At 39.5% G+C, this 23,899-nt stretch overlaps 1 protein-coding gene across 1 annotated transcript in view; it reads left to right on the top strand.

Annotated features, from left to right (window-relative positions):
* INSC (INSC spindle orientation adaptor protein) overlaps nt 1-23,899 on the top strand; it is an 86,881-nt gene that overhangs the window by 57,313 nt on the left and 5,669 nt on the right. The window contains exons 7-9 of the mRNA XM_087717476.1: nt 11,056-11,227; nt 14,103-14,281; nt 22,740-22,806. Of these exons, the coding sequence (XP_087573602.1) occupies nt 11,056-11,227; nt 14,103-14,281; nt 22,740-22,806 (418 nt within the window). The remainder of the gene's footprint in view (nt 1-11,055; nt 11,228-14,102; nt 14,282-22,739; nt 22,807-23,899) is intronic.

The raw sequence follows: 23,899 nt of genomic DNA, 5'->3' as shown, positions 1-23,899 counted from the left end.
ATAGGATTAATAATTGGCTTGTGTTCATCTTGGGCTTAACACCCATTATTACTAGTTGCCTTACAAAGGTATTTTTTCAAAAAGCAACTGGACTTTCTTTGTTTTTCTTTGAAGATGTTTTGCTTCTCATCCAAGAAGCTTTTTCAGTTCTGTAGGAAAAACATCTTTATGGGAAAACAAAGAAAGTCCAGTTGCATTTTGAAATAAGCACCTTTGGGACAACCATGATCTGGATGACTGAGAATCTCCATAGATGTTTAAGTGCCCGACAGTTTCTGTCCTTAAATTCTCATCTGCCAATGGATGTAGAGCAGTGGTGGGTTTCTGCCGGTTTGCTTGGGAGAACCGGATGGTGAAATTTACTGATCTGGTGAGAGGAGGTTCGACCGGTGGACCTGTAAGTAACTTCCGGAAACCCTGCCCCGGCCCCGTCGCTCGCTCGTTCACCCCTGTCTGGAAGCAGCTCCATCGATCGCTCCCCCCACCTGTCTCACTATTCTAGCCAATTGGTGTCAAGTCCCATACCTGGTAACTTAAGCCATTTTCTCATTAGAGGAATCTGTTGAGGACATATGCAATGACCTTAAAGAACAGGAAGAAGAGCCACTAGCAAGGCAGTGGTTGGATAAGTGGAACTCAAGTCCAATGCATGAAATTAACTTGAGAAAACATTTCAGCAAGCCCTTTCCTAGTATACCCACAGGTAAAGTGAGGAAGGGGGAAGCAGATCCAGACTTGTAAGATTCTCTTAATAGAACTGTTCTAATGAAAATAGTTTTAGACATATGCGGTGTTGGTTTCTTAGTCTGGTCTATTTTGCAAGTCTGACAGTATCTGAACTATCAAGGAATGTGTGCACAGTCAGGAAGCCTTACCGATACTTATTAAAATTAGGGAAGCAGATTGCAGTATTTGAAAAAAGATTGTTTTGCCATTAAGTAAGACCAGAATTCATTTTGCTTCTTCTCCATCTAAATACTGATCAAGGGCAATATTGTGTAGCTGTCCTAAGTTTAAAATAAAACTGAAGAAATGAAGAGGGAGGTAAAGGAAAATACCTTGAGTGCCACTGATAAATGTGTTCTTGTGGCATTTCCATGGCTTCCTAAGAAGGGAGGGAAGAATAGCCTGGGGGCATGACATGTAACAACTTGCCTCTCTCATCTGAGAATTTTAATTAAGGATTGGGTGCATTTATTGAGCGCTTGTATGTTATACTAATACATATTGGACAAAAGGCACTTCAGCAATGATATTATATAAGCTAGTTACAAGTTGAAAATAAATCATTAGTGGTTCTTACCACCCCACCCCACCCATCTGAGATGGGATAGGTATTTTTGATTCATCCAGTCATTGACTATAGTTCAGCTATGTGATTAAAACTCTTCCATGGAATTTTGCCTTCAAGTATAAATTTTAATAAATGAAATGAAAAAAAAAATGAAGTAAAGGCTTGACACGCAATCCGTATGCCCCTAAATAGGAGTAAATGGGTGAATGGAATGATATCTTTTGGCATTTATATAATACTATGGTGAAATGGGGAGACAGAGTGGTATTGGTATGTACTCATATCCAAAAGACCGTTGAGAGTTTTTGCCCCTTCCTCAGCCTTTGGCAAAGGTGTAGGAGTGGGAGGTATGATTGTTGGATAGATGTTGTTAGCTAGATAAATTATAGGTAGGGAGGTAGGGAGGGAGAGGGAGGAAGAGGGGGAGGGGGAGAAGGAGAGGGGGAGGGAGAGATGACAGATGATAGATAAAATCACAGATAACATCATCATACCTCCTTATTCAGGTTCTCTTAAGGACATTCTTTCCTGTGGATGTCCAATTTATTCATTTATGACCATTCTTCAGTTAGTGCATTCATCTAACTTTCTACTGCTCTCCATTTCTTTCCCCTCTCTTTCCCCCCTTCTTCATGATATGTTATTATTATACAACATATTACGGTATAATTCTTTATTTTGTTTCAAGGCAGTAACTTTCAATTACTCTTGTGTTTAGACTGTCTGTCTCCTTCATTTGCCCTTCATGCACATCATACATTAGATTATCTTTTTTCTTATCTTGTACAATTGTAAATAATGCAATATTGTGTGTGTATGTGATTGGTTCTGGTCCTACTGATAGGGCTTTATCTGTGTTTGCATGAGCATATTAGGCTGTATTCTGGGAAAGCTGACAACAAGGAGAGCAGGGTAAAATTTATTAAAGTTGTGAAGCACTATGGAAATTTTAGGATATTATTAATGGAGCAAAAATCTGGTAGACTCTGACTATTTCATTCCCATAGATGCTCAGTCAGCTATGCCCTCTATGCTATCTCTAAAAGCAGTCTTAACTTTATTTTATTTTTATAATACTATTATACAATCAAATCACAAGGATCTGAGTGCATGGATAATTCAGACCAGGCCCTTCCTTTCTTTCAAGTTAGGGCTACATGCCTACCAGTCCAAGTTGCGGAAAAAGTCCTCCTGACTTTGGCATTAACCTATGCATCTCCAGTTAGCACAAAGCTTGAAAGATTTCCAAGCTTTCTTGATGTTTCAAGAAAGCACAGCCACCTCCATCCCCAGATGCCTGCATCTAAAAGATGAGAGATGGCTTCAAGAAGACCAGGCCCTTAAGTTTAATGTGTCCCGCAATGTAATAAAGTCAGCCCCACGTCTCTCCAAAGATTGATATAAAATTATAATCATTAATTGACCAAAGGAAAATTTATAAATACACAAAGAGTAAACTGTCTTCAATAAAATGAAAATTTAATCAAATTTAATTCCATTCTAGGACTGGCGATTTTTTGTCCTGCCTATTGACTTCTTGTAATGCAAGTCCACCATGCAGTTCAAAGATCAACAGCAGCATTCAATATAAATATGATTTTGCATCCCTAATCTAGATTTCTGTTGTTTAATATAACAATACGAAGGGACCTTGGAAGTCTTTTAGTCCAATCCCCTGCTCAGGCAGGAAATCCTATACCATTTCAGGCAAATATTTGTTCAATCTCTTCTTACAAACCTTCAGCCTTCAGCCCCTGAGATATTAGAACACTGCTATCATGTCACCCCGGTCCTTCTTTTCATTAAACTAGACATACCCACTTCCAGCAACTGTTCTTTATATGTTTGAGCCTCCAGTCCCCCACTCATCTTTGTTGCTCTTCTCTGCACTCTTTTCCAGAGTCTCCAGGCTTTCCGAAAAGCCGTTAAAACCTGGCTGTGTCGGCAGGCCTGGGGTTGATGAGTTCCTTCCCCTCTCGAATCGTGCGACTGTTGGCTGTTTTTTAAATTCCCCTGTACCTTTTCTGTTGTAGTTTCTTTGTGTTTACCTCTCCCCTCCCTTTGGGTTTGTGAGCCGCCCTGAGTCCCTCAGGGAATAGGGCAGCATATAAATAAAATGAACCTTGAACCTCGAACCTCAGCATCTTTTTTACATCATGGTGAACAAAACTAGATGCAGTATTCCAAGTGTGGTTTTACCAAGGCATTAGTAATTACTGATGTTACTTTGGAGGTGTACCCATTTGCTGGAAAAAAAAATCTATAAAATTAAACTGGGGATCGTGGAGAAATCCTAGAACAAGGTTTCTTAACCTGGTAGCCTTCATATGCGGACTTCAGAATTCTCAAAACAATTGTGCTCACTGGAGAATTGTGGGAGTTGAAGTTTACATAGGTTAGGAAATAGAAGAATGACATGGAATTTTCAACAGCTTTCTTCTTCTGGATAGGAATTTTGCAATTCAATGCCCTTATCATGAGAAATGTGACATAGTCTCAAAACTCCTAATTTCAAATCTGCCAGTCCAATGGGCAAAAGCCTCTCCCTATTAAATATGAAACTATTAAGTCAAATGAACCTTTTGTGGGTGCAGCATCACCAGTGTGGCATTGTGCATATATGAAATATAATGTATGACAAGTACTTTTTTTTTCAGATAAAAGGACTAAGACTGCAAGAGACTGCTTAGAAAAATGAATTGCATTGATGCCTAAGAAGATTGTCCTCTAATTGGCTATACCTTACAAATTTTATCAAGCATTTTCCTTAACTAGAAAGTCTTAAACTTTACAGTTATGATTTCACCACTCAAATATTCCTCAAATGCAAAATCTCTCTTGTATTATGCTGTATTCATAGAATTCTTTTGTTTGTATTATCTAGCTGACCCATTCTCTTGTATTGCCAAGATATTGAGCATGTTTGACATTTTAGCTGATTACTTCTCCAGAATTAAGCAGAAAGCAGGGCAACATTCCAAAGTTCCTTTCAGTGTGAAAGCTAATTATATAAATGCTTGGAACAGCAATTTCTTTTGGGATGTTAAAGTGCTTTTATTAGATTGTTCCCCTGTCCTTTTAAAATTTATTATGGGACACTTATAAATGGTGTAACCTGGTATGTTTTATTTCCCCACCCACACACTTGCACATACTTCCGCATCAGGCCCAAAAAGTGTAAAGAACACCTGGGTTTATTGCACCTCGTGATAAGGGAGAGGGAAAATTGTTTGTGAGAGGAGTAGGGGTCTTGCCTTAGTGTAGTATAGCAATAACACTTAGACTTATATACAGCTTCACAGTGTTTTTACAGTCGTCTCTAAGCAGTTTACAGAGTCAGCATGGCTGACTCATGGCTGGGTCCTCATTTTATCGACCTCGGAAGGATGGAAGGCTGAGTCAACATTGAGCCGGTGGGATTTGAACTGCCAAACTCCTGGCAATCAGCAGTCAGCAGAAGTAGCCTGCTGTACTGAACTCTAACCACTGTGCCACTTCCAAAACTTGCAGTGTTTTGTTTCTGGACAAACCATGTAAATTCATGTAGTTTCATTCTCAAAATTCAATCCTATCCTCCCAATCCAAGATATCAGCAAATCTTTTGTCTTCATTTCATTCTTCTATTTCTAATAACTTAACTCATAATCAAGGGCAGCAATTCACTGTAAAAAAGATCTGAGAGTAAACAATATTCCAGTTTTATATTGTGAAGCAGTAAGACAATAAAAGACATAGATTGAAGATGATCAGAGGAGATATGGTTAATTTTTGGCCCAAAGGTGCTTTTTTCAAAAGGCAACTGGACTGTCTTCGTTTTTTCTTTGAAAACGTTTCACTTCTCAACTTCTTCGGTTAGAACTGAAGAAGCTTCTTGGATAAAAAGTGAAATGTTTTCAGAGGAAAAAAAAGAAAGTTGCGTTTTGAAAAAAAAACACATTTGGGACAACCATGACCTGGATGATTGACAACCTTCATAGACATGACTTATCTTTGTGTGAGAAGAGTTAAACCCACTAGGCTGTTTTGTTGTGAATCACAACATGATCTATAGCAGTTAGCAATAGCAGTTAGACTTATATACCGCTTCATAGGGCTTTCAGCCCTCTCTAAGCGGTTTACAGAGTCAGCATATCGCCCCCACAGTCTGGGTCCTCATTTCACCCACCTCGGAAGGATGGAAAGCTGAGTCAACCTTGAGCCGGTGAGATTAGAACCACTGAACTGCAGATGACAGTCAGCTGAAGTGGCCTGCAGTACTGCACCCTAACCACTGCGCCACCTCGGCTCTTATCTGCATCATAGCAGGAGCTTGTGGATCACAAAGTTAGAATTCTGGGCTGATGATTGGCAGGCTCCATTTGAGATCCAGTTGCTGCCGCAGGATGCAGTGAGCTCCCACCACATGCTCTAGCTTCCGGCAACCCAGCAGTTTGAGAGCAGGTGACCGTGAGTAGATAAATGGGTACCACTTCAGTGGCCATTTAACGGGTCATGAAACAAGCCTCCTACTGGGTGTCACCTGAGTGATGGTAATGTCACCATTTAATCCTTTCAACCTGAAAGTGCTTCAGCACCACATGACTGTAGAGCCGAGGTGGCACAGTGGTTAAATGCAGCACTGCAGGCTACTTCAGCTGACTGCAGTTCGGCTGTTCAAATCTCACCGGCTCAGGGTTGACTCAGCCTTCCATCCTTCCGAGGTGGGTAAAATGAGGACCCGGATTGTTGTTGGGGGCAATATGCTGACTCTGTAAACCGCTTAGAGAGGGCTGAAAGCCCTATGAAGCGGTATATAAGTCTAACTGCTATTGCTATTGCTACTGTAGTAGTAATAATTATAAGTCCCTGAAGACAGATCCTAAGCTTTGGCTCTAAATTGGCTTGTTGTTGTTAGTTGCAAAGTCATGTCTGACCCATCGCGGCCCCATGACAATGTTCCTCCAGGCCTTCCTGTCCTCTACCATCTTCTGGAGTCCATTTAAACTCACTCCTACTGCATTAGTGACTCCATCCAGACACCTCATTCTCTGTTGTCCCCATCTTCTTTTGCCCTCAATCTTTCTCAGCATTAGGCTCTTCTCCAATGAGTCCTTCCTTCTCATTAGGTGACCAAAGTATTTGAGTTTCCTCTTCAGGCTTCTAGAGAGCAGTCAGGGTTGATTTCCTCTAGGACTGACCAGTTTGATTGCCTTGCAGTCCAAGGGAGCCGCAGGAATCTTCTCCGGCACCATAGTTCAAAGGTTCAAAATACATTGAATTGTATTCAAGTTCAAATACATTGAATTGGCTTCTTCAGTGTAAAACTGTGTCTTTTCTACCGGTCTACTTCTGTTTCCTCAACCAGTTTCAAGAACTTTTTCAATCTGAGGGAGTTCTGGCTAAGAACTCAGGCCTTTCCCACTTCATAAACATGGACACTCTATTCTATGGTCCCCCCCCCCTCAATTCTTTATCTCACAATATTAAGTCTTGCCCAACCTTTGCAATATCTCCCTAACAGTGACGCTCCATTATGTATCATTTGGCATCCATTTCTCCTTTTTCCTTAACTAAGATTATGAGAATGCTTCACAGCAAAGCTGCAATCATAAACAGAACACAATATTTGCTGATTTGGGTTTGTGTGCTGAATTCGGGACTTTCCTCTTGCTATTGAGTTTTGGTTCATTGCTAATACTTTATGAATACATGCAATCTGCAATTTAGACAACTGGTTCAATAGAAAAATACCAATATTGCTGTTCTGGAATTTAAGAGGGACCCTATTACAGGTAGTCCTTGACTTAGAACCATTTATTTATTTGAAATTACGACAATGAAAAAAGTTACTTATGACCATTTTTCACACTTTTGACCATTGCAACATCCCTATGGTCACATGATAAAAATTCAGACACCTGTCAACTGGCTTATATTTATGATGGTTGCAGTGTCCCTGGGTCATGTGGTCACATTTTGCAACCTTCTGACAAGCAAAGTAAAGTTCAGTCAAAACTGGGCAAAACCACAGTGTAAGTATGAAGATGTCAACCTGTTCAAGCTAAACATTCAAACTAAATGCAGTTTGCAAGCCACTAGAGAAATTCTGTCTTAGCAAGTTCTGATATCAACCATGTTGATCAAACTAATATGAAGTTTGAACTTTGTATTTGTGGCCTTGTTCACACCCTAAGTATTTCTACAGTGTTTAGCTTCAAAAGAAAAACGTTAAAATATTTTAAAATCTTGTATTTTGATAGTGAATGTTTTTTTCCAGAAAATACAAATTGAAATACTGCTTTAAATATAAATATTTATATTGACTTAAATATAAATATTTATATTGACTTGTAATCATATTGCTCAAGCAGAAATATATTCCCTGTACTAAAGTGTGTTATGCAAATGCTTACTCTCACGTGCCAAGGAAATCAGGAGATTCCAGCAGTTCAAATTAGTATAAAGGTTTAAACTCTCTACAACAGGAGTGTTAAACTCAAGATCCGGGGGCCAGATCCAGCCTGCAGAGTGCTTAGATCTGGCCCAGAGGGCCACCCTGGAAACAGCAAAGGACTGCCCTGCGGTGCCTCTGCCAGCAAAAATGGAGCTTGGGAGAGCCATGGGTGGCCCTTTGGAGCTCCTTTTTCACTGGCAGAGGTTTGCAGACACAGTTGCAGCAAAAAACGGAGCTTGGGAGCCCATTTTCACTGGCAGAGCACTTGGGCCACCACAGGCATCCCCGCCATGAGTGATGTCAACCTGGCCCTGCTCACCTTGGCCATGCCCACTGCAGCCCCCCGAGGTCAGACACAACTCTGATGCGGCCCTCAATGAAATTGACTTTGACACTCTTGCTCTACAAGAATCTGAGCTACTAACAGTCAAAACAAATTGGCAGTAGATAAGAGTCAATGGAATTGAAGGTGGGCTTAGATCTCTTGTGGGTGCACAGAGACTCATGACTTATGAAGTGTTTGACCCTTCCCTCAGGCTCAGCCTACAGTTACTTTTCTTATGATTAGAGAAATATAGATCGATGATGACAATTTGTCCCAAAAAATGGAGATTGGGAACATAACTTTCATTTCCGAATAGTACACGCCAAACATTGTGTTCTATAAAATAAATAGGCCTGTGTTATATTTATCCTTGCTATAATCATAATTATTTCTAAAATAATAACATTTATCTTTGTAAACTTGATAGCACTTTTCATAAAATGCTGTTACGGATAACAGAAAATCAAATATATTAATTTATATCCAGATAGGGATAGGTAAGTAATTTGGCATGGCTTATTAATGAATAATAAAAGTGAGAGCCAGAAAAGCTTTAAATAGATCACTTAAGGCATCAGCATTAAGTATTAACAAGAAGTGAAGACATTTGAACACTTGAACTGAATACTCTATGATGAACAACCCAATACATTTGATAACAAAAATGTGATAATAGAAAATTGTGATAATAGTTATTAGGTATTAGGTAATACTTTTTTGCTACCCCCAGAAGGAAAACTGCTCTCTGTAATTTAATCTTAGGGAGAATACTGACTTCTTGGATATTTTATCTTTTTAGCAAATTTATACAGTGTCTCATCTCACAAAATGTGATTTTTGCTCCTTATAAACTATGTAACAATTCAGGACACATCAAGCAAAAATAAAAGCAGAAATAAAAAATAAAGATATGAGTGGCATGAAAATCCCCATGTTTTTCCCATAATAGAAGAAGAATAGTCCCTTAACTTCATACAAATGATCCTCGCAGGCTCAAGGTTGATAGAAAAGCCACATTTTCAGGGTTTTCTGTAGGGATAGCAGGTATGGGGCTAATCCCCACCTCAGTGGGAAATGATGTCCCAGAGGTTGAGGGCATAGAAGAAAAAGTTCATGTCCTGGATCCCATCAGATAGTACTGCTTAAGAGGCAGGACTTAAAGCATAACCCTTCTACTTGACCTAATGGGATGGGGAGATGAAATTGAGAAAAGGCAATCCCTTAAATAATCTAGTCCCAAGCCACGTAAGATTTTAAACTTAAAACCAGTGCCTTGAATTGCACCCAGAATCGAACTGTCAGCCAATGCAGTTTGAGTAATGTGTGTTATTCTAGGAAACATATAATTGTCTGTACAGTTGCATTCTCACCACTGAAGCTTCTAGAGGCTCTTTAGGAGTAGCCACCTATGGAGTGCACTACAGTAAATCCAATCTGGAGATGACCAGGGCATGATGACAGTGAGTAGATCCTCATGGTCCAAGAAGGATGCAGTGGGCACACAAAATGAAGCACTTCAAAGGTCCTCCTATCCACTACTTGCTGCTCCTCAAGTAGGACTTATGAATTGCGGGGGAGGGGGGACCCAGACTGTGCGCAGTCTATCTAGGGAAATGCAACTCTATATAGTATCAAAGATGTTTAAAACTCCAGATCCAGAAGGCCCTAAAACCCAGGGCTACTCTGTCTTGTCAGGATTCAGCTGAAGCCTATTGTTCCTCATCCAGACCATCATAGTTTGTAGATACTATGACCAGATATAATAATTTGCCAAGGGCAGAGATGTATAACTGGGTATCATCAGTACACTGATCGGACATCACTTCATGCTGATGGATGATCTCATCCAGAAACTCCATATAGATGTCACATAGAGAGTATTGAACCCTGCAGAAGCCCACATAGTAGGGCTGAAGGCTCCCAATCAACACCGGCTGATATTGGCCCCATAGAAAGAAAGTGAATCAGTGCTGCCCACTCACTGAGCCCATTCATGGCTGATGAGATCAAAAGCTGCTGAGAAGTACAGAAGAGAAAGGACAGATGTACTACCCTTGTCTCTCTCCTAATGGAAATCATTCAAAAAGGCAATCCATGCTGTTTGTCCCATAGTGCTAAAGTTAATAGAATAAGCATGTATTACCGCCACTCACAAAATTTCATTACCACTGAGAAAAAAACTCTGAATAAAAGACCATGAATGTTGTTACTTATGTGTTCTGACCCCCCCTCGTTCCACACCAAAGCACACTCCGAGCCAAAGATACTTTACGCAATTTATTAACAGACAGACAGGTCCTTGGCAGCAAGCTGGCACAGACAAGCTTGGGCAGCAATCCAGCACAGATAAGCCCTGGCAGCAACCCAGCCTGCCAAGCTCACAAAAATGTTCTCCAATATTCGTTCCTGCGTTGACTTCTGCAAGAGGGGCGTGTGCACAAGCAGTCTCTTTATAGTCTGGAGAGGAGCCTAATGATCACCAGCTGAGTGCAATTACCTCCTGTACTTGCCTAACTGTTCCTGACGCCTATTAGCTCTTCGGTGCCGGGCATCCAGGAACAACTCACTGCTGACCTCAGGCTCACACTCCCTTGTCTCCTCCCCACTGGTCCAAGGCTCAGGTGCCTCCTGGTGGCCAACCAGCCTCTCTATGCCTTGCTCGGAGTCGGAACCCTGTCCAGGATCCTCCACATCCTCCAGAGCCGACTCATAGGGCCCATCCCTGTCGGAATCTGGTGGCAGCTCCAACGGCTCCTGCTGGGCCACAACACTTATGTATCCACTGCTATAACAAAGGGGTTTAGCTGTACAGTTCCATTCTCTGTACATCTTACACAGGGATAGATAAAAATTAGGGGCTTTATACATTGTTATTTGACTAGCTTTGAAATAGGACTGCTACCTTCAACTCATAGGTTATTCTTTATAACATTTGTCATCTCAAGGTTGCTTTGTCAAAATATTCTCCATCATTTCCCCCCCCGCCCCACCTTCTCTCCTTAGGTTGATGGGATATTATGTTTGGCTGACATTCTTACAGATGGAATACATTCCCAAGCTACCCATGCTGAAGCAGCTGCAGTGATAGCTCAAATCACATCCCCTCAGCTCACTTTCACTCAGCATCTCAACAGCTTTCTGGAGAACATGGAAGAAATTGTCACCGCGCTTCTCAGTATGTATATCCATGAAAAGTTCATGTTTGAATGTTGTTAAGGTGCAGAAGGCTTTGGGAATATTTAGACTAATTACCACATGCTGTGTGTGAGATATGTAAATTGTGCAATCTTTCTTTCAACTCGCGTCGTTTTTCTTTGCTTTTTCATTTTTTCACCTTCCTATTCGGAGTCAGCCAAACATCTGTAATTGAGTTTAAACATGCTTGAGATGTCTATCATCTGATAGAAATAAAAAGTTAAAAATAATAAATTGAAAGGAAAACAGCAACAAGAAAAAAAAAACTTCAAAGTGTCTTTTTCTGCTGTTAGTTTTCTATATTTTTGTTTTAGAGAGCCTGTCTCAATTGACATGCAGACTCTTGGCAAGAACATTTCTACTGATTAGGAAAATTTTCAAATATCCTAATCTCAGATTGCTTAGGAAAGGGGTGTTGTGGCTCGCCAGCGGCCAGCAGAGCTGGCAGCAGATTCAGACAATGAGGAGGTTGGGGAGGAACATGAGCCAGTACTGGAGTCTGGGAAAGGCTCGGATGAGGGCTCTGTGTTGGAGGCAGAGAGGGGGCCAGAGCCATATGCCAGCTGTCAGGCTGCCTTCAGAGTCAGACATCAGTGAGGCAGACGAACAGCTGGAGCCTGTTCCCAGTGTGCGTGTGAGTAGAGTTGCCAGATGAAGCGAACAATTAAAAAGCAGGGGTCAACTTGGGAGTAAGGCCAGACAACGAATGCCCCCTCCCAGAGGAAATAAAAGAGGAGGAGTTTGCAGGAGACAATTTGTTTGCTAATTGGTTAGTGACTTTTCGAGACTCCTTGCCAAGTTCTGCAGATATCGGCCTGACAGCTCTCCAAGCCAGATAAGATGTGTGACCATAAATCCTCCTTTGAAAGACTTTGCTAGGTGTGAATGAGCAGAATTCACTGTAATTTAATAAAAGGTTTTTTTGCCGGGACAAGGAATTTGTTTCATGCTCTTGGGAAGCCTCGGTCAGAACAAGCGATGAAGAACTGTTTTTAATCAAAGCCCTTATTTCACTGTTCCTTAACTTCTATCTTAACAGAATAACAGAGTTGGAAGAGACCTTGGAGGTCTTCTGGTCCAACTCCCTGCTCAAGCAGGAGACCTTATACCATTCCAGACAAGTGGCTGTCCAGTGAAGGCAAGCCCCTCCACTGGTTAATTGTTCTCACCATTAGGAAATTTCTCCTTAGTTCAAGGTTGTTTCTCTCCTTGATTTGTTTCCGTCCATTGTTTCTTACCTTGCCTTCTGGTGCTTTGGAAAATAGATTGACCCCCTCTTCTTTGTGGCAGCCCCTCAAATATTGGAACACTGCTATTATGTTGCTCCTAATCCTTCTTTTCACTAGACTATACATACACAGTGTGTTTTTTGCTGTGATATCTCTTTCTTAGAGATATTGGATTCAAAACAAAAGTGATATGATGCCCCTTCCTTCCTTCCTTCCTTCCTTCCTTCCTTCCTTCCTTCCTTCCTTCCTTCCTTCCTTCCTTCCTCCCTCCCTCCCTCCCTCCCTCCCTCCCTCCCTCCCTCCCTCCTTCCTTCCTTCCTTCCTTCCTTCCTTCCTTCCTTCCTTCCTTCCTTCCAGTTTCACATACCCCCATATGTATTCCATATGTATTACCTGAGGGGAAAAAACTCTTCAGAAATATAGAAATAATCAGGGAAGAAAATAGTGTTGAAGTTGTTTAAGAAGTTCCACAATGCATCCCAAGTGTTCATCTGTCTTTATATTTCATACTAGGAAAACAGTCATAGTTTAAGCACCTGACTTACTATCACGTTGGAATATGAAGTTCTGCTATTAGAATTATGATTAAGAAGTAGAGAGTTATCTTTTGTTAGCATGAAAGTGTCTACTTTTGACATTCAGGTCCAGCTATACCTATGGATATTTAGATAGAAAAGACTGTAAAAGGGTATCTTTCCTCTAATAAATCTCTGATTTCTCTATAATATTTATAGTTAAGTAATTAAATTACTGTTCTTATTTATTTAATCCCAGAACCACACACAAATTAAATTTCTGGATGAGTCAGATCTTAGTTAAAATAAATGTGTACAGAAATTAAAAGACACTTAGAAGGTTATAATAACAGCCCTGTCTGCAGCATTTTAAGAGGTCTTCATCAGGAAGGGAAAAGTTGTATAGCACAGCCTTAGATTAAATATATAGCTGTAATGATAGCAAGATACTCTATAAAATTACATACTCAATTAGTTTTAGTTATCTATGCATAATGTTACATTTTATCTAGCAACCAAATCTATATCTAGAACCAGACTCTATGCTACAACCTCATTTGTATCATGCATTTTTATTTGAAATAAACAGATGTTCAAGGATCTTCCCTCCCATCTATAAAATGTTCTAAAACATGCAAACAAACAAAATATGTAAGGAAACTAATCAAGGAGAGAACCAACCTAGATTAAGGAGAAATGTCCTGACAGAACAATTAATCAATGGAATGACCGGCCTCCAGAAATTGTGGGTCACTGGAGGCTTTTGGGAAGAGAACGGACAGCCATTTTTCTGAAATGGTACAGGATTTCCTGTTTGAGCAGGGTTTGGACTAGAAGATCTCCAAGTAGAGGTGGGTTGCCAATTTTTATACTACTGGTTTGGGCACATGCTTGCAGGCGCATGTGCATGCGCTGCTTCTGCACATGTGCAGAAGCATCCTGGCGGGTGGGCCGAGCCTCCCGCTGCCACTATTACCGGTTCACCCGATCTGGAGTGACCCGGTAGCAACCCACCTCTGCCTCCAAGATTCCTTTTAACTTTGACTGTTATTCTGTTAAATAAATGGACTGGTTTTAATTTAATATTTTAATTGGGTTTTCTAATGCCTAGAACTGTGCCAAGAGGCTGCCTCTGGGGAAGTTTTCCTATTGGCTTCAGCTGCACTTGCCAATATTACATTTTTGGACTCAAAGGCCTGTGAGATGTTGCTTCAACTGGATGCGATGAAGATTCTTATTGCAGCTTGTTCTGACAAACAGAAAGTGGATAGTCCCTATTCTCGAGATCAGGTAAGCATATTTAATGTATGTCCAGAGAACTTAACATGAATGGCTGTTATAGTAGAAGAAAAAAAATATGGATGTAAGAAATAGTCCAGAATACCCCTGATCTTGGTATAGCCAACTTTGGAGTTAATGGACAAAATCTTCTGAACAGGATATGGTCCCAAAATGTGAAATAATAGCTTCAGTTTGCTGCCCTGTTCATTAACTAACGATTAAGATAGGTTTAGTGCTGATATCCTCAGAGTTTTTGAATACTTTTTCGTGGCTTTTTCTTCTTATTGTAGCATTTATTTAAGACGTTCTCATGCGAAGCAAGCTTTGTGGGGTAACATAGCTTTGCTTATGATGATGTAATAGCTTTAGTAGCCATTCTGGAAATCTATTTAGAAGTAAGCACCTTTATATAATGCCATGATGCTATTAGTTTGAAAGGTTATGGCCTAGGAAAGAAAATAAATCAACTTAAGAATAATTAAAATAATATCAGTTTTAATTCTTATTGGGAATCATCGAATATGGGTAGCAATTCCTGGTAAGGATCAAACTGATAACATGGGGCCTATTTGTGGTCAGTGTAACCAAAAATACAGCACATAATATATGCTGTGCAAAAATAAAGAAATGTTTCTTTCTTCTAATTTCCCTTTGTGGGAACTCATGTAAACCCTGTCCACAGTGGTACAACATAGAATATAATATATGTATCCTTCTGTTCTATGAGAAAGTGGAGTGTATATAGGATTTCTTATAGCTTTTATTGCAAAAAATATTTTTAAATGGAAAGTGTTCTCTTTGATTGACCAAATTGCCCCATTCAGTAAAATGGATGGACTGGCTATGCCAAACTCCAAAAATACTGTAAATTAGGAATGATTAAAAGAGCAAGTAGATAGAAATGACATTTTTATCCAATGAGTCATCATACCAAAAATGGAAGAGGCAATAATTTAATTGAGATTGGAAGTTATTCAGTATTTCTTAAAAATAGTGCTGCTCCTCCAAAGATGATAAATTTAAATAAATTCATTTTTCTAAAAGAAAATATACCAATTTGGTTTTGTTCCTTTTGTTGCATCATCACTGGCTGTGTTAAAATATTCAAAAAATCATATTCATTTCAGGCAGCACTTTATAATGGTTAAATCAGATAGGTGATTTAAATTCTCATTTTAATCCACAAGCAAAAAATGTTTGGATTTAAATTAATTTTACTTATATTTCTTTGCTTTTTCTTTCTAAACTGCTGACCCTCTCATTTACCCATTTATGATAGTGATTAAAACTTCAAGGTATTAAAACTCAAGCATTCTGTATCAGAACCTTGTTTTCTGTCACAATTCTATAAAGGATAATTCTAAATGCCAGTCAGAAGGAAAACCTACTAAACTTCTGGGAAACTGCTAATGTTTGATCTGTTAAAGGAAAGAAAAAAATCCATTATAACAAAAGTTCCCTAGAAGTGCTATTTCATATACCTGTCTTTTTATTGATCAGATTTACTTAGCAAACTCTTTCTATATAGGCAGAGGTTTGTCCTCCAAGCTTGCTGCTTGGCACCCAGATGTTTCATTACAAAACTAGGTTACATCTTCAGCAGGAGGGTTTGGGGGTGAAGGGATTTGTTTCTTTATATAAGTCCTGGGTGGCCAGTTGGTTTCGTGACTGGTTGAATCACAGGGCTGATTAAATCACAAGACTGACTGAATCACAAAGCTGGTTAATTCACAAGACTGGTTGTGGTCTTGCGAGTTCTGACTGGTTGCTGTGAGGTGTGAAATTCAGCTGGTGTGGCCTGGAGTGCTCATCAATTGGGCGTTCCGATGGTCTGTTTCCTTATTAGTTTATACACTGGTTCTAAGTTAGTCTTATAAATCAACCAGCCTTGTGAATCAGTCATGTGATTCAATAGACCAGTCCAACCAATCACCCAGGACCTATATAAACAAGACACTTCACCCCCCCCAAAACCCCACTGAAGATATTTTCTAGTTTGGCACAATGAAACATCTGGGAACCAAGCAGCAAGCTTGGGGGACAAACCTACAACTTGAGCTACAAACTTTCTATTTCTGATTCTGGTTGTATAAAAGAATCATTACATACCCTTTAATTTAATTTTTCAGCCAAGTACTGATTAGGACAAGGATGGACGTCCTTTGATATCAGTCAACTTGATAGTGATGAGTTATTGTTCAAAGACATCTGAAGTTTGCAGGTTCCCCAACCTTGGATGAAGTCAAGTCAACTTATTTCTATGGGTCCTTCTTATACAGACCTGAAATTAGGACAATGCTTTGAATGAAGTCATTCTTTCAAGCTTCTTCTTCAAGCAAGGTGTATCTCCTATTTCTAGTAAAAATAAGTAACAACATTCCTTTCCTGGCATTGTTTTTTCCACCTCTTATAACCAATCCATTGCCCAAGAGAACTATATCAGGAAACCCTTTCTTTTTATGGAAACTTTAATATAACCTGAAGTGCTGGGTCACAATCATGTTGCTTCTTCATATTGCTTCTTCTACTTGGTAAGATGGATAGTATCACCTCTGCTCAGTCAGTCGAATTGCAGTAGGGTTGGAAACAAATACTTTCTATTTCATATACTAAATCATGTTGTGAATTCCTGGATAATGGTGTTTGTGTGAGAGAGAGGGGGAGGAGAGAGAGGGAGGGAGGGAGTGGAAGAGAGAGGGAGGGAGAGATTAAAGGAGAGAATATGGTTCTGGGCTTTCCCTGTGTTGGAATGCCTTAGAGATACAACCTCCATAAAGATCTTTATTCATATAAGAGTCAGCATCTTTATTAACAATCCCTTATTTATCTCAGCTCTTAATCAATATATGGCATTTGGAGACTTAAGAGCTTGAATTGTGTCCAGAAATAATACTCTTTTTTTTGTTTAGTTTAGTTTTGCAAACGTCACTGCATGGCTGAAGTTCTTTTTTTGTTATTTCTCTTGAATGCTTTGCATAATAATATATCCTGGCATGTGTGACAGTCATTTACAAAGTGACTGGCCTTACATTTAAAGAACAAATTCAGAAGCAGAGTAAGAAATGAGGTAATCAGTTTGTCTCTGTTAACAAAGCTGAAGATGATGAATTGTGTAATTAAATTTCTCAAAAATACTTAAGAAATTAAAAAGTGGCACACTAGTTCATAATGGATATAAAAATAAATGCAGGAAAGAGTTTGGAAGCTTGGCTTTTACCAACCCTAGCAATGTAGAATCAACCTTTTTATCCTAATTAGTGTGGTATATCAATTGGTCCCTTGTTTGTATCTTTATATACAATCAATTGTTTTGTTTACAAACACATAAGACGCTTCCAGACATAAGAATGGGTTCTTCCTTTGTTCACATTTTCATCTACATGAATGCATATATGCAGTTTCCCAGAGGAATCTTCCAGGAATAATTAAGTAGAGTCTGATTGTTTTACCCTTAGGTATCTTTAGTGATCTTGGAGAAGACTATTGACAGTCCCTTGGACTGCAAGGAGATAAAAAATCAGTCAATCATAAAGGAGATCAACCCAGGGGTGGGCTTCAAAAATTTCAGCAATGGGTTCTTTGCCGGGTTGCCTGGTGGGTGTGGCCATGGTGGGTGTGGACTAGTTGACCTCCTGCACTATGGTGTGTGTGTGTGTGTGTGGGGGGTGTTTTCGCCTTTCCCAAGCTCCAGAGGCTTTCCTCGAGCCTCTGGGAGGGTGAAAACTGCTTCTCCCAGGTTTCGGAGAACCCCCGGAAGCCGGAAATGGGCCCACTTCCAGCCTTACAGAACTTCCAGGAGGCTCATTTTTCCCTCTCCCTGAGCCTCCATGTGGGCCCTGCACTTTACTCGCCTCTAAAATGGATTGCGTGTAGACTCCTGGAAGGGGTGGGGCAGGGCAGGCGGGGATAGCCAGGGGTGGGATTTGAAGGTTCTCCAAAATAGCCATAATGTTAGCTACAGGTTCTCCCAAACCTGGGCGAACCTGTAGCAGCCCACTCCTGGATCAACCATGACTGTTCTTTGGAAGGACCGATGCTGAAGCTGAAACTCAAATGAGAAACCAACAAATGAGAAAAGAAAAGATTGGAAAAAACCCTGATGTTGAGAAAGATGGAGGCAAAAGTAGAAGGGGCTGGCAAAGGATGAGGTGGTTAGATAGGGTCATTGAAGCAGTGGGCATGAGTTTGGGCAGACTCAGAGACAGGGGAGGACAGGGGAGTCTAGTCTGCTATGGTCCATGGGGTTGCAAAGAGTTGGACATGATTTCACAACAACAATCTTTACTGAAGTCATGTTTTCCCTATCTTTATTTGCTGTGGGGAAAGATCCTTAAAAAGGAAGCTTTGTCTTTTTCAGATAAATCTAATGCCAGGACAGGTTTTGCCTTTGTCGTGTACGAATTTCCCTTCTCTTAATTTCTACCACTCACACAGCATTTGCAAAGTTCAAGAGGAGCAGTAGAGGAAGGGGGAATTCCCCTCTCCCTGCTTTGTTGACAGAATCCATTGCATCGATAAAAGCAGTTAATTGAATGCCTCCCTCTCTAATGGAACTATGGCAGCAAAGTTCAGCTATTTCTAGATGCAAATAATGATCCCTCATCGTCTTTGGTAACCAAGCCACAACAATGCAAAACTCTAGCATCAAATGGAATAAAAGACATCGCAGCAAAAAAAAAATGTATTTCATAGCATATCTAGATCATCATGAACGAATATTGGCACTTTCATGTTTATGTACTTTGCCACCTAATGAAATGATGCTATAATCTTTGTTTTAGAATTGATTTTTTTTCTAATCATGTCAGCAATCATAATAAAAGTGCACAAAAACTATTTTCTTATGAATATTAATTAATTAACATAATACTTTGTAGTGTAAATTGCTGACAACCAGAAAACTAGGATAGTTCTTTAAAAAATGAGATTGTAATGATAAAAAAAATCCATTACTTTTTCAATTTTCAAATGCTTTTCTCAATTGTCTTCTGCTTTTCTCATTTATCTGTCACAAAGAGACCCTAAATATCATTATTTTCAATTCTGCTCAGTTGTTATTTCCCACATTTAAGTCTTTTTCTTCAGTTTTCTGCAGGTGTGCTTCTTTGGAAAAAAAGCATTTTTTTTTCTCATTTTCAAATGCTTTTCTGATATCTCTTCCCTCTCGTACTTCTCATATCCCTCCTCTATTTCTGCTCTTTTTCTTAATTTTCTCCCATAGCTGCTTCCGCCTCTCTTTGCAAACCCTTTGAAAAATAATCTTTTTTTATGCAGTATCAGCTAAAAACAAAAGAAACCACTGCAAACCTCTGTCTTCTTGCTGCTAAAGACACATGTTTTTCTTTTATTCTGGGCATTAAAACTTATAATATGGTTGCTCAGAGACCTGGTTACTAAAAGCTTAGACTTCTGCTTATCGTTCACTAAAATTATTCTTGTAGACCTATTGTATTGTCATTGCTTATTTGTTTCTCAGAAAAGCCCAACCCCAAATGAAACAGAACATTTCCAGAGTGCAAAAAGTAGATTAATCAGAGGCTTTTCAATGTACTGTGACTGATGAAACCTCCTCCCCCCCAATGATCCTTAACCGCAATGAATGCTGCTGAAACATTCCAACAAAATGATAAAAATAAATTATCAGGAATTAATTGAGGGTAAAATGGATTCCTAGATTGAGGTATTTTGAAATTGGAACAATAGGCAAGTCTAGGATTGCCGAGTAATTTATTATGGGAATAGTTGGACACTGGAGACTATCATATCTCATGTTGATAGTTTCAATCAAAGAAAGACTTAGACCAGGGGTGTCAAACTCAAGGTCCATGGACTGGCTCCAGAAATTATGAAGGACTGGCCAGTGGTGCCTCTGTCAGCCAAAACAAAGCTTGAGAGGGCCGCTGATTACCTGGACTCCATTTCCAAGCTCCATTTTCACTGGCAGAGCGCTGCAGGAGGCATCACAGGCAAAAACGGAACCTAAAAATAATTTTCGTGAATGATAACACCGTCCAGGTAATCAGTAGGCATTAAAAACTGACCCCAAAGGTTTACACAGACTGAAGAAGGAAAATTTGGGACAAGTAGCATGGTCATGTTAAAATAGGACCAGGGCCACATATACCGTATTTTTGGAGTATAAGACACACCGGAGTATAAAACGCAGCAAAGTTTTGAAGAGGCAAATAAAAAAATAAAGTTTTTGCACTCTGCAAACCTCCCCAAAATGGCCCATTTTTCACAAAAACGGGCCCATTCCCCCACCAAAAAGGCATGAATAGCTTTTAGGGGGCTTGCAAAGTGCTCTGGGGGGGGGGAACAAGCAAAAAATGGCCTGTTTTTCATGAAAACAGGACCATTTTTCGTAAAATAAATGGATATGGATAGCCTTTAGGAAGCTTATAGCATACTCCTGGGGGCTGTGGGGGAGAGGGAAAGTGTGCAAAAAATGGGCCGGTTTTTGCTTATTTCTGCCCTTCCCAACCCCCAGGAGCTCTCTGAAACCCTCCATAAGGCTATGCACAGCCATTTTGGTGAAGGGGATGGGGCTTCTGGAGGCAAAAAATGCTGTATTCAGTGTATAAGACACACCCACATTTTCAGCCTCTTTTTTGAGGGGAAAAAGGTGCGTTTTATACTCCAAAAAATACGGGTATTCAGGTCCATCCTCAGGCATTACAGGATTACTTTGGAAAATCCTTTTCTCATTACCTAACCTACCTTACACAGTTTTTTTTCTAAAGAAAATAAGAGCAATGGTCTGCCATGTATCTCAAGTTACACTGGTGAAATGTGTGTGTGTGTGTGTGTGTGTGTGTGTGTGTGTGTGTAAGCCAAAGGGAAGATAACTTGTCTTTGGTGTATTGTAGTTATTATTTAGGTTGGTTTGGTTGAACTAAAAAAAATAGAGTCTGACTTTATACAAGTGTTTCCATCTTGTGAACATCCCAAAGGTGCTTTTTCCAGAGGCAATTGGACTTTCTTGTTTTTCTTTGAAGACATTTTGCTTCTCATCCAAGAAGCTTCTTCAGTTCCGACTGAAAGTAATATAAATATAAATCCTACCATTCCCCACTATCCAGTGAGACCTGAAGGAAATTCTTGGATGAGAAGCAAAACATCCTCAAAGAAAAACAAGAAAGTCCAGTTGCCTCTTGAAAAAGCAATTTTGGAACAACCATGACCTGGATGAGTATAAGAATCTCCATAGACATCTTGTGAACAGTTTTCCTACAGCAGCATATCTGTATTTATCTCCATTTGATTATTTATAAGGTCTTACCATTTTGAATGTATAAATCATGCCTTTGTAACTCTATTCCTCATTCATTTAATGTGTCAATGCAGAGGGCATTGAAATAGAATCCAGAACTCCACATCCTCTGGTTCTTGGGTTAGTATTCTTCTATTCCTGGAAAGTTTTTCAAGTAAGGTCTCCTTATGAGACTCCTGAAGAGGAAGCTAGTTTAGGGGGAAGTGGAAGAAGTTGAAGAGAAATCAGTAAAAGACGATATCTTCCCTCTATTCATAAAGGTTTCTGATAAGAATGTCTTCTATCTTAGGCAACAGGAATTCTTGTCCAACTACTAAAACAAAATAAATTAAAATACAATAATTTCTTCAGTTGGGTAGATACATATTTATATGTTGCTCATGCTAAAAGGGTTATATGAACCAGGAGCAACCTGCATGGGATAAGCAATATTAAATGAAGATTGCATAATTGCAACTGGCATGTTGACATATCCCTACCTCTCCTGCAGAAATCTCTGGTGTGTGTATTACAAAAAATTAAGGTAAGGAAAACAAAACAAAAATCAACTTCCAAAATAGAATTGGAATATTTTTGGGAGCCAAAGCCACTATTTTTACAATTGTTCTGCTGTTATTAATATTTTCAGTCTTTGAGAGCTGCAGAAAGTATAGCAATGATACAGTTACAGTAAGTAACATAGATTTTGTCGTCCTTTTAAAAGTGTCTTTACACAAAATTAGCCCATCACATTTCCCAGCTCGAGATTTTGTTAAGATTCAACCATATTTTTTTTGCTTGCAAATTTCTCAGGGAAATGCTGGGGAAAACATGGGCCTGAACATGGTTGAATCTTAACAAAATCTCGAGCTGGGAAATGTGATGGGCTAATTTTGTGTAAAGACTACTGCACAGGATTCTGGTTGTCTATCCCTGCCTACAGTCTTTAAAATAAAATATTATGTAACTTCATGAAATATTTTCACACAGTGATTTCCTGAATATGTGTCCAACAGAGGCCCATCATACTTGCACAATTACAGGTCATGGGAAAATCACAATAAAAATAGGAGCTTTCATGCGATGGCAATAAGAACAATGGGTCTAAGTGGAGGAGTCATTTCCCAAGTAGCCGATCAATGATTTATAAGTCATTATAACTGTTATTCAATTGTATAATGTCAATTTTCAAACCGTTGCCTCTTTTTAATGTAGGTTGTAACAGTATTAGCAAACCTGTCTGTGCTGGACCAGTGTCCTTCAGAAATAATCCAACACAACGGTATGTATGTTTTGACAAAAACACAAAGGATTTATGCATGTTAAAACAAAAATGAAATAGCATCCTTCAGCTAAATAGCATTTAATGCAATGCTATACACCAGCTTTACTAAAGCTCTAAATGTATATGTTTTTGAGACAAAATTGGGCATTTTCACCTCCCCAAATCTTGGAATACTGACCAAAAAAAATTTAAGCATTCAAGTTTATGTCATTTTCTTTCTGAAATACCTGCAGGTTATTTCAAAATCATGGCTTTTTTTCTATTTCAGATATGGAATGATGATATTGTTATACCTCCCTATTTTGGGAAATATGCCAGGGAAGAAATAGAGAGGGAGCCATCTCTCTCTACTGCTTCACTGTAAAATTCCTCATATGCTGTCATTCAAGCTGCTTTTGAGTATAACTTGGCATTCTTCTGGAAGTTTAAGTGCTCTTTAAAGGTTGCTTTGACAACTGACCATCTCTATATAATTGATGCATGATGAAATGACAGAGAGAAACAGCTTGCTGTTGTTGGACAGTCAGCAAGTTGGACTTATCCAGGTTTCCAAACCAGGGGTCAACTCCAGGAAAGAACTGTATCTCCCCTTTGCTTGCCTTTTCTTCTAGTCTAGAAGAGATGATCTTGTGTCTAGGAGATGTGACAGGTGAAGGAAGGGATGACTTCTGACAAATAATTACACTGAACTTCTAGCCATTATCAGAATTGTCATCCATGCTATTGATGGATGTTTCTCACTTCTGGCTTGTGGCATTAGTGGTGGAAGTCATCCTTTCCTAAATGGCACATGAGGGTGCCACTCCCATCCCATAGCAGAGGATTGGCAATAGAAGCAGCTAAATATCTGCTGCTTAAGTAAGTTACTTTTTTAAAATTACCACTTCTCCTTTCTATATCTGGAATAATGATGGGAGATTATACCTTTAGGCAGAATTTGAAAGAGCAGTATTGAGGATATTTGGGATTTAACTTTGTCCCCTGCAATTATGCTGGCTTGGTTTATGTGTTGCTTCATCTTCAACTGTGACTTTTGAACCAACAATTCTTTTTAACGTGTTCTTGGATAATTGGCAGCAATATTTTTACA

Source organism: Thamnophis sirtalis, unplaced genomic scaffold (assembly GCF_051295495.1).
Source record: "Thamnophis sirtalis isolate CommonGarterSnake01/CBP01778 unplaced genomic scaffold, rThaSir2_p1.2 scaffold_1, whole genome shotgun sequence".
NCBI lineage: Eukaryota > Metazoa > Chordata > Lepidosauria > Squamata > Natricidae > Thamnophis > Thamnophis sirtalis.
The sequence above is the reverse complement of the archived record's forward strand: the minus strand, read 5'-3'. Positions and strand labels throughout refer to the sequence as shown.